This window comes from Fukomys damarensis, unplaced genomic scaffold, assembly GCF_012274545.1.
Source record: "Fukomys damarensis isolate Sample0158 unplaced genomic scaffold, DMR_v1.0_HiC HiC_scaffold_35, whole genome shotgun sequence".
In the NCBI taxonomy this organism is placed as follows: Eukaryota; Metazoa; Chordata; class Mammalia; order Rodentia; family Bathyergidae; genus Fukomys; species Fukomys damarensis.
Genome location: NW_022900947.1, coordinates 1,625,774 through 1,638,591, shown reverse-complemented (window position 1 = coordinate 1,638,591; position 12,818 = coordinate 1,625,774). Strand labels below are relative to the sequence as shown.

Below are 12,818 nucleotides of genomic sequence, written 5' to 3'. Positions count from 1 at the left end.
ATTTTTTTTTTTTTTTTTTTTGGTACCAGGGATTGAGCTCAGGTCCTCGCATTTGCAAGGCAGGCACTCCTTTGAACTTTTAAGTAACTTACATCTCAACATATAAATTTAAATGTATTGTTGGTATAAAGATACCTGAAAACAAAGTTAGTGTTCAAGTTGTTTTAATTTTAAGAAAATTAACTTTTTCCTTTCTTCCTTCCTTTTTCAGTACTGGGAATTAAACCTAGGGCCTTCACACTGACCTACATTCCTAGTCCTTTTTTAGTTTATTTTGAGACAGGGTCTCATTACATTGCTAAGTTGCCTGGGTTGATCTCAAACTTGTAATCCTCTTCCCTCACTATCCCAAGTAGCTACAATTCCAGTGTGTAACACCATGCCTGATGTAAGACATTGATTTTCATAGGTCAATTTTTCATAGGGCTCATCCTAAACATTTTTGTACTATATATCTATACAGAATGGCCAAAGTATGAATTACAAGAAGAATTAAAACCACCATGACACGAAGTCTTCTTTTGTTTGTTTTTTGGTACCAGGGATCAAATTCAGGACCTGGCACTTGCGAGGCAGGTGGCAGAACCACTGAGCTAAATCCGGGGCCCCATGACACGAAGTCTTAAAGGTTACAACCATGCTTTTCCCAGCACAGAAATCCCTAAAAGCTCTAGTGGTGCAGAAAGGGACACAGACACAGAAGCAGGCGCGAGCCTCAGGGGATGCAATTGCCCTATCCTCAGCATCTGCCCTCCCCCTGGAGACTATGCTGGGAACAGCACACAAGTGGCCTCCTGACCCTTCTAAGACATCTCAGGTGAATGACGTCTCTGTGTTGTCCTAACCTAGCCCAGCTCTGTCTGAATGGAGCTTCCCCAGCTCCCAGAAGCTGCCACACACAGTGTATTTTAGGCACAGACACAGCCACAGCATTCAAGCAGGTTATACCAAGTCACAAACTCATTTTTGTAAGATCTGGTAATAAGCTTTTCATTTTCATATCAGTCACAAGTGGTCTTTTGCTGACTACAACTTACTTTTCCAAATAAAAGGGCCTCCAACAAATATATCTGAAATGGATTAGTGTATAATCTTGATAATAAAAGCGAAGTGGCTGAAATAAGGCTTCATTATCCTAAGTTTCTATATGACCTACCACATATGGCTTAATGTCTGTATCTACTTTCTTTTTTGGGTGCTGGAGATTGAACCCAAACCTTTCACAGGAAGCTACATCCCTAGCCTTTTTTATCTTTTTAAATTTTAAGACAGGGTCTCACTGGTTGCTAAATTGTCCAGGCTGTGCTTGAACTCTTGGTCCTCTTGCCTCAGCTTCCCAGAGTGCTGGGCTTCATAAACGTGTGTCACTATGACAGGCTTATATTTGCTTTTCTACATGTGACTCAAACTGAACTATGGCATTAAAGTTTAACTAATGTCAAAGGGAAAGATACTAGATCTGACTGATTTTCTTTTCATTTTATCCTGCAACTTCCCAAGAAAAGGACAAAATTAGGGAAAAGAATCACTTTTTAATTAGTGTCGCAATAAACTTTGGGAATAATCAACTTCATTATTTTCCTTGAACATTTTCAGGAACTAATTCTTGAATAGTGTCCACTGGAGAAAATATATAAAGGAACATTCTATAATCTTTTCTCTGGACTAAGCCAGAGCTTTGTTCAGGTAAGAGTTGGGAGCAGACAGCTTCCTAAGCTTAAACATTCTCTCAGAAGAAAACAGGCGACAAGGACCATGAAAACAAACTGCTCTACGAATAAAGGCATCACTGAATGTTCAAACTGAGCAATATTTAACCTAACAACCGTTAAGCATGAATTTAGGTACAATAGCTGTGCAATATTGTAATACAATACAGCCAACTTGTTCTAGATTTTTCTAAGCCTGTGGTCCTGTCCTTCTGCCTTTGTTAATTTTTGGCAAGCATACAAGGAACCCTCCCAAGCACCCCCAACCCCACCCCAAGCAAGGATCCCAGAGAAGAAAGCCTGCAGCCTGAGCAGGCCTTGAGAAGACATGTGCTCCATCTCTTCCAGTTGAGGACCCCTGCATTGAATAATATGTTAGAATATGGGGAAAATTCTACTTTGGACTGACTAGGCTGGCCTTGAACCAGAATAACAGGCACAGAAAAAAAAAGAAAACAACCAGAATTATGCTGAATCAACAAAGGTACATTCAAATTTGGCAAAGAAAGCTATCTAAAGTACAAAGGATAAACCCAATCTAAAAATTTCATTGCCAAAACTAAGATAATAAATATATTCCCAGAGTTCTCTTGAGAAGAAATGCTGACAAACCAACATCTAGATCTTCACTGTGTTTCCTGAAGTGGCTCTGAGCACAGCTGGCTTCTGGGGTCCCCTCCTGTCTGCCATCCAGCTCCCTCCTCTCCAGCACCTCAGGGAGGGATGGCTTCTACAGCACTGCACTTCAGGCTCCTCTTTAGTCTTGCATATTTCTACAAGGCCTTCCTTTACATGCTAAGGACACATAATGATTTAGACCCTGTAGAGCCATACAACAGTGATTTCCCCGTCTGAGCCAGGCCCCAGAATGCCATGAATAGGTAAATGGACTTGCATAAACGAAGAGTTTGGCATGTTAGCAACATCATCTGAAAATTCTGTGTTCTAGTTAATTCTGAATGAAGAAATCATGAACTTCAAAGACCAGTTTTTACGACTGTGAAGGTTCAAATTTACAAGCACTTGATAGACTGGAGTAAAGGCAAACATTTGTAGGCTTTCCTATTCAGAGCACATGCGTCCTGTGTGAGTTGCCAATGTATGTATTTGTCTGGCTAAACATGCACGCACCTATGGCAGCTAAGTGACAGATGGGCTTTCAGGCCCTTGCAGCCAGCTTACCTTATTGTGTGTGAAGGGGGGCGCTGTGTATAGGGTGGGGTGGATGAGGGGGCGAGGCAGGTGTGGGACGGTGTGCAGGGGCACGTGGCCATGGATGTGGGGGTACAGATGCAGTGCAGGGTGTGTGGGCTTCTCTGGGCTCAGGAACTGGTGACCAGGAGGAAGGGCTCCAGCCGTCATTGCCGATGCCGTCAGCCCAGAGGCTTCTTGTTTACAAACATGACATTCACAAGTGTTTGAAGCTTGTTCAGCCTAAAAGGGGGGAAAAAAAAATCACTCTTTAATGTGAAAGACAGGTGGGTGTGAGTTCAGTTAAAGTCTGTTGCACTTTCACAAGCAGGAGGGAAAGACAAAGATACAACTGGGGCTCACCCCAGGGCCCTCCCTGTAGGGTTCAGAGGGACTGCTGAGATGGGTCAGCAGGGGTTGCAGCCACTGATTTGGGTTCCTGGGCAAACTGAAGGGACAAGGGGACAGGGAAAGAAAACAGAGTGGCGAGAGGAAGCTGGGACCAAGGAAAACACCACTACTGAGTGGCTCTGCTCTGCTTTGCTGGGCTTGAGCTGCTCAGTCCATGCTGCACACATCTCCACGTGGCCGCTGGGAATGGAGTGGAGAGGCTGGCAGCTCCACTTCTTCCAAGCAAATGTAAAACTAACTGCTGAAGGCAGCCTTTGGGAGGCTTGAGAAATCAGCCAAAGCAGACCGCTAAGTTGGCTAGAAGCTCAGAGAAGAGCAGGAGTCTCCTTGCCCTAGGTCCTCCTCCCCTCACCCCATTTTGTGGGCAGTGGCATAGCAGCACCAAGGAAAACAGTAAGCATGGTGCAGAGTCCTCAGGAGTGGTGGACCCAGAGGGCAGTGGCAGGGAAACCTCAGCTCTGGCTGCGAGCTTGAGGCTGGGGTCCGGCTTGGGGTGATTAGAAGATGAAACAGAAACATTACAGGGAGACCTGGAAATGAGAGAGACAGAGGAAGATCTTTCAGCTGCCCACAGCTTGCTAGCTGACCAGGAAACTGTGATGCACACAGAGGACGGAATCCTCAAAGCTGGCCTACAGCAGGTGGAGTGTGCGCAGTGCCTCAAGCTTTTAACACAGGAGGGGCAACTGTGGGGTAGGGGTGCACGGCCAAGCTAAGTCAAGCAACCAAAGAGATCTGTAGAAGACAAGCTAAAAAGTAAGATGAAGAAAATGTGGGAGCTGAGCCATCAGCATCCACACAATGCCGGGATACAGATATTGCAATCTAAGCTGGAGGAAGTAATAATACACAAAGAAACACAATAGCAGCCTGCAAAGGAAAAGGCAGAACCCAAAGCTACTACATTATTTAAAATGTACAATTTTCAACAAAAAATTGTGAGACAAATAAAGAAACAATGTGACCCACATTTTTTTTTTTTTTTCCCCAGGAAAAGAAGTTAATCTCTGGAAACTGGTTCTGAGTGAGTCCAGACATTGGATCAACAACCTAAAATGTCAAAGCAGCTATTCTAACATCTTCAGTAGTTAAACAAAATATAGAAACAAAGAGTCAACATACATGGAATTATCATAAAGAGAGGAAAACTACACAAAAGAATGAAAAGGGGACTAAGAGATGTAAGGAAAGGAAGAGGACGTAAAAAAGAATTAAAATGTGTTATGTATGTGGACCAACTGCCCACAATGAATGCAATCATTATGAACTTCAAACATGTACTGATAAAAATAAAAGTAATGCAGAGTATGAAATAAAAATTCTAAAAACTGGGCTGGGGATTTAGTTCAGTGGCGCCACACCTGCCTTGCAAGTGGTAAGGTCCTGAGTTCGATCCATGGTACCAACAACAACAACAAAAAAATCTAAAAGCACATTTAAAATCTCAGAAAAAGAATCTGTGAACCCCAATCAGAGCAACAGAAATTCTCCCTATGAAGAATAAAGTGGAAAAGAAATGAAAGAAGACTATGCAGCTAGCCAGAGACCTCCGAGGGACCATGAAGTACACCAACATGCCTGTAATTTAAAGTCTAGAGGAAAGGAGAGAGAAAGGAAACAAGGACATTTAAAGAAATAATGGCTGAATACCTCACTGTCTGAATCTGATACACGAATCCACAGATCCAGGCACTCTGAGAGCCCTTGCACAGAGAAGATGGGAGACACACAGAGGATCGCAGGACTCCATGCACAGCCCTGTCCAGAGAGAAAGCACAGGCCTGCAGGGGCCAGGCTGCTCTGGTGTCCCTGGTGACCATGACCACTGCACCCCTCTGCTGTGGGTTCTGAGCGAGGGCACAGAACAACTCTACACCTCCCACTCAACTCTGCTGTAAATCTAAAACCACTCTTAAAAACTACTTGTTTAAAGAATGAGAGCAAAATGAAGACATTTACAAATAGAGATCAAGAGAATTCATTACTAGCAAACTTGTACAAATATTAAAGGATGCCGCCCTCCAGCTGAAAGGCAACAACAGACAGTAAGTCAAATACACAGGGAAAACAATGAAGGATGCCATGAACATAAGCAAGATGGCAAAAGAGATGTCACACGTGAATAAATTTTTCTCATCTTTGCTCTTAATTTCTCTAAAAAGCAAACTGTAGAGCTGGGTGCGGTAGGGCACACTGTAATCTCAGAACTAGGGAGATGGAGGCTGAGAGTTTGGGGCTAGGCTGGGCTACACAGTAAGTTCAAGGCCAGCCTGAAATACATAGCAAGACTCTATCTCAGAATAAAGCAAAAGCAAAAACAAAACAAAACAAAAAAACGTAGAAAGCACTAATTATAAAATAGTTTGGGTTTATAACACACAAATATAAGAAATATATAGAACAATAATGGCTCAAAGGTAGAAAAGAGAAATGGAACCGCATAAAAGCAATGTCTATGACGCTAGAAGGAAATTAGTGTTAACCTGGAGCAGGCTATGATAAACTAAGCCACAATACTGTAATCTTCAGCGTACCTGTTAATAACTAAAAAAACTAATTAAAAGAATCAACAGTAGAAGGGCCAGGGATGTAGCTCAGTGGCACCACGCCTGCCTGGCAAGTGCAACGTCCTGAGTTTGAGTTCCTGTATGCAGGATATGACAGTAGACTTAAAATGGCACACTGAAACCAGTTTAACACCAAAATAGGCAGAGACTGAAATGCTAAAAATTTAAGCTCAACTAAAGGAGTTGAAAGCAAATTTGGGATTCAAAGACAAAAGGCTGAAAAATATACTATCCAAGAAGTGAGAGTCATTTCATTAGTATCAGCTAAAAAATCAGCAGAGAAACATTTCACAATAAAAAGATCAGTGTATCAGGGAAATACAACAATTAGACATGTATACACATTCAAAAACATTACCCCTAATGTATGAATAAAAAATTGGCAGGATTGAAAGGGAAAATAAATGATCCAACACATACATTCAAACTGTCTAACTTTCAAGTAGACAGTATGGGGAGGTGGGGTTCCTGGGAGGATACACCCCAAACAGTGACGAAAGCTTTTAGAAGAGGTTCTTGCTCCCGTGCCCCTTCTGCCATGCAAGGCAACAATGAGAAGACAGCTGTCTATGCAGAAGCAGGCTGTTATGGCTGGTGTTTAGATGTCCCTGCAAAGCCTCATGCTTTTTCAAAGGTGGCTGAATCTAGAGTGTGTGATTGATTCATGGTACAATGCTAGGCCCCAGGGCAATAGGATTCAAGGCATGAGTGCCACCTGCCCTAAGTAATCTGAAAAAATAAAAGGGGTTGTTAAGGTCACTTGCCGCTTCCACCGCCTTGAACTGTTGCCCCTCTGCCACCTTGCCTTAGAGCTAGCTGATTATGGACCGAAATCTGTATGAACTGTAAGCCAAATAAACCTTTCCCTCTTTAACTTTGGGTGTTGGGTATTTTCAACAGAAAAGTAGCTAAGATACAGGCCCATCAAATTGGAGGGTAGGACTGTCTATTTCCAAACTTATAATAAACCAACAGGTAAGTGCACTACAGAGGTCAAATGAACAATTGAAGTCTAGGATTAAACCCGTGTAAATACAATACATTGTTTTCAGCAAACGGCCAATGCAATTCAATGGGGCAAGGACAGTTTCTGAAAAACAGTACTGAATAACTGAATATCCACATAGGTAAAAATAAGAAGTTAGACTCTAACCCCCACCAGAAGCAAATATTGAGTCAAATGGACCATCGCAGGGCAGGGATTTAGCTCAGTGGTGCCACCACCTGCCTCACAAGTGCAAGGTCCCAAATTCAATCCCTGGTACCAAAAAAACCCACAAAAAACAAAAACAAACAAAAGGACCATTGCACCTAAATAACAGATGGAAGTTATAAAATTTGACTTGCAAAAACCTGTACGGGACCAGAGTAAGTCATGCATCATATCTCACCACAGACACAAAGGGTGATGTTTCAGTCTAAGCACTGCTCCTACCTGGAACAACATACAATGCTTGTTCATTAAAACATTTGTCATTGTGCTTCTTTGTCTTGTACTTTATTTGCATAAAATATCATAACCATGGCTTCAAAGGAAGTCAGTAATGCTAGCAGTAAAGCTAAGAGGAAAACTGAGAACTGCAGTAGAGTTAAAGAAAGAAATAACTGGGCTGGGGATTTAGCTCAGTGGTGCCGCCATGCCCTGGAAGCACAAGGTACAAAGTTCAATCCCTGGTCCCTCCCACTCCGCCCCTGCCAAAAGAAAAAAAAGAAATAATTACAAACTTTGTTAAACTCCTGGAAAAATAATTTATTTCTTATGGGAAAAATATGTTTAGTTCTCAAACTTTTCAGTGTCCGAACACTAATTTGGAACAAACTGAGTTGAATAACTGAGATCACTGTATATCAGAAGCATAATTCATAAAAGAAAAAAATTAATAAGCTGGCACCAAAACCTCTGCCTTATAAGAAGAGACACAATAAAAAAAGACATACTGATAAAGAGAAATTCTGTAAATAGCCTGAAACCTACAAAATGTTAAGGAAATACAGAAAAACTACTATCTTTTGCTTCTGTAATTTGCTTTGCTGCTTGTTTAAAAAGACATACTGATAAAGAGAAATTCTGTAAATAGCCTGAAACCTACAAAATGTTAAGGAAATACAGAAAAACTACTATCTTTTGCTTCTGTAATTTGCTTTGCTTTGCTTGTTTCTTAGGACAACAGTACCAGAGGTTTCATCATTCACTACAAAGCTTGAAGGCATGTAGCCCCAGCTTAAAATGTTATTAGATTAACAGATGCCAGAGGTGCTTAGCCGCATCCCCAGGGTGAGACCAGATGTTCAAACTAAGATAACAATCACCTTACAAGCAAAGTACACTTAGACTCTAATCCTAAACTTTCTGTAAATTCTATGACTATTAAAGAGTTAAAGATGAAAGGAATGTCACCAGTTCGCTTTTTCCTAACACTGACCCCCACTTTTGTGGGCTAGAATAGCTAATTAGGAGAATCCTAAAGATAAACATCCTAACCACAAAGAAGGTGCTAAATTTGGGTTAAAATTAAAACTGTCCTGTGACCATGATTCGTGATGGGAACTGAGAGAAGTGGAATGTCTTATGGAACTACCTAACGTGAGGTCATGACTGTAAAACTCCTATAAAAGGCAGACTGTAACCCAGCCCAAGGTTGGTCATTTGACACAGCCCTTGGTTCAGGATGACTCTTTGCTAGCAAAGTAAACTTTTTTTTGTTTTACCCATTCTAGCATCTCTGTGTGTCATTTACCAGTTCATTCTGCAACAATACCAGGGCCAGGGATTTAGCTCAGTGGCACCATCCTTGCCTCACAAGCACAAGGTCCAGAATCTGATCCCCAGTATGAATAAAGAAGACTTATCACAGACCATTAGAAAATAATACAGGGCCAGAGATTTAGCTCAGTGGTTCTGCCACCTGCCTTGCAAGCGCAAGGACCCAAGTTCAATCCCCAGTACCAAAAAAGAAAATAGTACAAATCACATGATAAAGGACCTTTCTCCAATATACAAAGAACTCTTATAACTTAATAACAAGGGAGGGCTGAAGGTTTAGCTCAGTGGTGTCAGTGCCTGCCTGGCAAGCGCAAGGTCCTGAGTTTGATCCCCAGTTTGGCCAAACAAAAAAACCAAACCAAACCAAACAAAGAAAGATGGAAAGGGAAACAATCCACTATATGAAAGGACGTTTACCCATACAAGTGAAATATAAAAAAAACCCCACAAGGGGTAACTGTTTCTCATGTATTAGATTGCAAAACTGTGCCACCACTGTGGCCCCTCACCCCTTGTACAGTTCTGATGCAGTGCTCACTACTGGACCAGTCTAAAGGGTGCATCTGCTCATGTTCTCATTGTGAGATGGACAGGTTCACCCAAGAGTTTAGCATGGTCAAGAATGGGGACAGGACAACTGAAGTGCCTATCAAGAGAGGACTGAAAAGCAAAACAGAATAAATTGCAGCACACCCACAGGGCAGATCATAGGGCAGACAGCAGAAAGGAACAACCCTGCTCTGCAGATGTTCCCTTTCGACGTGCACTGCTAAGGGAGAAGTGGGGTGCAGAACAGACTGCTCAGCATCAGCACACAGCCTTTGTCACAGAGAACAGGGGAAGTGAGGATCTGTATCTGCACATAATGAATAGATGAGACAGGCCAACTACTGGCATGAGGGTCTGGGAGTGGGTACACTCAGGACAGGGTGATGGGGAGGGGGGAGGTAGGATTTCTCCATGTTTGCCTTTTAATATCACCTATGTTATCTGACCCATATATTTACATTAAACAATATATTTACATTACCAAATGTTTACTACAAACCATATATTTAATATTATTAGAATAAATTAATGTACTGAATTAATTTTAAATTGCTTGACCTTTGTTCTCTTTTTCACTTAAAAAATTATTTACTGAGCATCTGTTATAAAACTGAGGCTCTGAGAAAAAATTAAGTCTGATAAGGTACTGTCACTTTTGCTTTACAGAAAAACTGCTAAACGTTAAACAAAACAGAAAAGTTATCCTAACAAATACAAATCTTTCTGAAACTAACATTTTGCTGTTTTATTTGAAAATCAAGAGAACAAAATAACAAAGCCCTCTCAGTGCTCCTACTGGCACACACAATGAAAGAGCACCATTCCACCTAAATATATGAAAGTGTTATGGGTGTTATAAAATCAAAATAAGATGATAACAGATTTTAAGCCAGAGAAACAAGATTAAAATATGGATTTAAGGGCTGGGGATTTAGCTCAGTGGTTCCAGCACCTGCCTCTTAAGTGCAAGGACCCAAGTTTGAGTTCCGGTACCAAAAAAACAAGAACAAAAACAAAAACAAAACAACAGATTTAGAGCTGAGGGCTTAGCTCAGCGGTGGAGCAACTGTCCAGCATGTGTGAGGCACTGGGTTCTACCTCCCAGGACCACAAAAAGGAAGGGGATTTAGAGGTGAGCACTAGTTCTCTCCAGTTCTAACCTTTAGAAATTACCTGTAATGGAATAATTTTATATTTAGTAATGCAGAGAAAGAGACCCTTGGAAGAACAGAAAATATGAAGTCTGACACCCTACCTGCTGAGCAGGGTAAGACGGGGGTGGAGTGTCTACTTTACTCTCTTCTGTCCTGGGGCTCCCATTTCCTAGGGTCCCATCTTCCTTTGGTGCTCCTGGGGGCTCTCCCCCACTTTCACCATCCGCTTCTTCATCGTCAGCTTCCGAAGAACTACTACTGGTACTGCTAACCTGAGGGGACTTTAAAGACAGGCTTTTGTGACTTACACTTTTCAAAGCAGAAGAACAATAGAAAAATTAAACTATGAGCTACCATACCATGCCCTCTATTGATGCTAGCAAGAAGCTATGCCCATACCTCATCTTTAAGGGCCAGGTTTTCCCCACCACCATTCAGTTCGCTGTGGATTCCATTCATGTTGGCCACCACCTCGGTATCACTGTAGTTACTCAAAGGATAAATATCAGCAAACTTGGCTGACAATGGTGCAACGTCTTCATCATCGCTACAACTGAGACAAGCAGAGACAGTTACTATGCGGCCCTGGGGTAGGAAGGACAGCGGGAACCGAGCCCCACAGACCCAGACAGATCACCGCTTCCACTCCAGGAGCACAGCCACATCAGTCACACCACCACCCACAGCGAGCCCTCCCCTTCTGCCAGGCACCAGAGAACAATGCTCAGCTCTCTGGAAGAAGGTGACAACTTCCAGAAGTAGAAGTTAATAAGGAAACCAGACATTTAATCAGGCTGATCCCACATTTTCATCTGATCCGAAATGCTGTGGTGTAATGCTTTGTTCTGCCACTCCCAAGGAGATATTATTTTTTACTAAAAGTGAAAAGGAACTGGTCAGGGATTTAGCTCAGTGGTTCCACTACCTGCCTTGCAAGCACAAGGACCCAAGTTCAATCCCCAGTACCAAAAAAAAAAAAAAAAAAAAAAAAAGGCACTGATAGCAACCTCAGGTCTTTAGGGTTTGCTTTTATTTTTATAACCAACAAGCTCTCAGAAATATTTAGCTGAACAAATCTTCAAACACATTCACATAACAAAACATTCTTTTTTTTTTTTTTAAATTAACAAGGCCAGCTCTGGTCAAGTCAGTTATGATCTTAATTATCAGCTTATAGCAAGACATCTAAGCAAAGAGCAAATACTAGAAAAACATAAACAACTGTCATGGCTTTGGCTTACAGCTACGCCATGACTTCATGGTGCATGGGGAGAGCTGCCACAGTTGTCACTCTTCCAGATATGACTTTTGTGGACCCTGGGGTGGTCCTGAGTCCATCCTCAGTCTCAGCACACAGTGGCCCCCAGGAGGCACAAACCCAAAGGACCAGCAATCTTGCCTCCAAGAAAAGAGTGCTCAGGATCACCAAACTCAAATGTGCTTTCCATTTTTAAGAACATAAAAATGATACAAAAAATAAATGAATTGAAGAGTTGGTTTTTTGAGAGAATAAATAAAACTGATAAACCCTTAGCTAACCTTATCAAGAAAATAAGAGTCGGGTTGAGGATTTAGCCTTGTGGCACTGCGCCTGCCTTGCAAGCAAAAGGTCCTGAGTTTGATCCCAGTACCAAAACAAACACAAATCAAAACAAAACAAAACCAAAAAAAAAAAACAAACAAAAAAGAAGACAAGAGTTGACCTGCTATGCTGTGTGATGAGCTGGAGCTCACCAAAGAGGACACAAACAGCCTCCAGCAGTGAGCGAGCTCAGGATCTTCCAAGTGCACAGTGTGCACAACCTCTCCTGCAGCACAACCTCTCCTGCAGTGCCTTCATCACCATGGTTTACTAGGGTTCTGAAGTGAAGTCACCAGCTCAGCCAATGGCAGTAAGTGACAGGGAGGATTCTCTAACCCCAACACCTGTAAGATCCGGACATAACACCATCTGGTTTCACCAACTCAGAAATGGCACCAAGAAAGACAATATGAGGCAAAGGCCATGCTGGAGATTTGAAAGTCAGAGCAGTTTCTATTTGGAAGACAGTAATTACAAGTTGCAGGGAGCTCTGAGGCTCACAGGGCCCAAGAGAAAGGCACCTGTGGCCAGTGTTCCTCCTGACTATGCCCAGAGCCTATAACCCAACCAGCAGCTGTGTAATCAATGAGGGGTTTTTATTATTTTTACGAGTTTAATTTTCATGTCCTTCTGTAAGAAGCTAGGAAATAGTTAGTGGCAGAGCCTCAGTACTTGTTTTTAATCCCCCGAAAGAGACAGGGTTCCTAAGACTATAAAACAGCTTGGCATCTTCCAGTGAAGAGTCATGGAGTGCACAACAGCTCTGTAGAATCATTCTGGATTTGAGGCTGGGGTGTAGTTCAAGTGAAAGAGCCCTTCTCAGATAGCATGCACGAGGCCCGGCTTCTATCCCCAGCACCATAGGAGGAAAAAAAAAAAAAAAAAAAAAAA

General features: G+C 42.2%; 1 protein-coding gene across 3 annotated transcripts in view; it reads right to left on the bottom strand.

Annotated features, from left to right (window-relative positions):
- Fam193a (family with sequence similarity 193 member A) overlaps positions 1 to 12,818 on the bottom strand; it is an 89,521-nt gene that overhangs the window by 34,010 nt on the left and 42,693 nt on the right. For 2 of the 3 annotated variants that reach the window (XM_010641733.1, XM_010641735.1), the window contains exons 10-12: positions 10,745 to 10,898; positions 10,447 to 10,626; positions 2,892 to 3,143 (exon numbers count right to left, since the gene is read on the bottom strand). In XM_010641733.1, coding sequence (XP_010640035.1) covers positions 2,892 to 3,143; positions 10,447 to 10,626; positions 10,745 to 10,898 — 586 coding nt within the window. The remainder of the gene's footprint in view (positions 1 to 2,891; positions 3,144 to 10,446; positions 10,627 to 10,744; positions 10,899 to 12,818) is intronic. The other variant, XM_010641736.3, reaches the window with a different exon arrangement.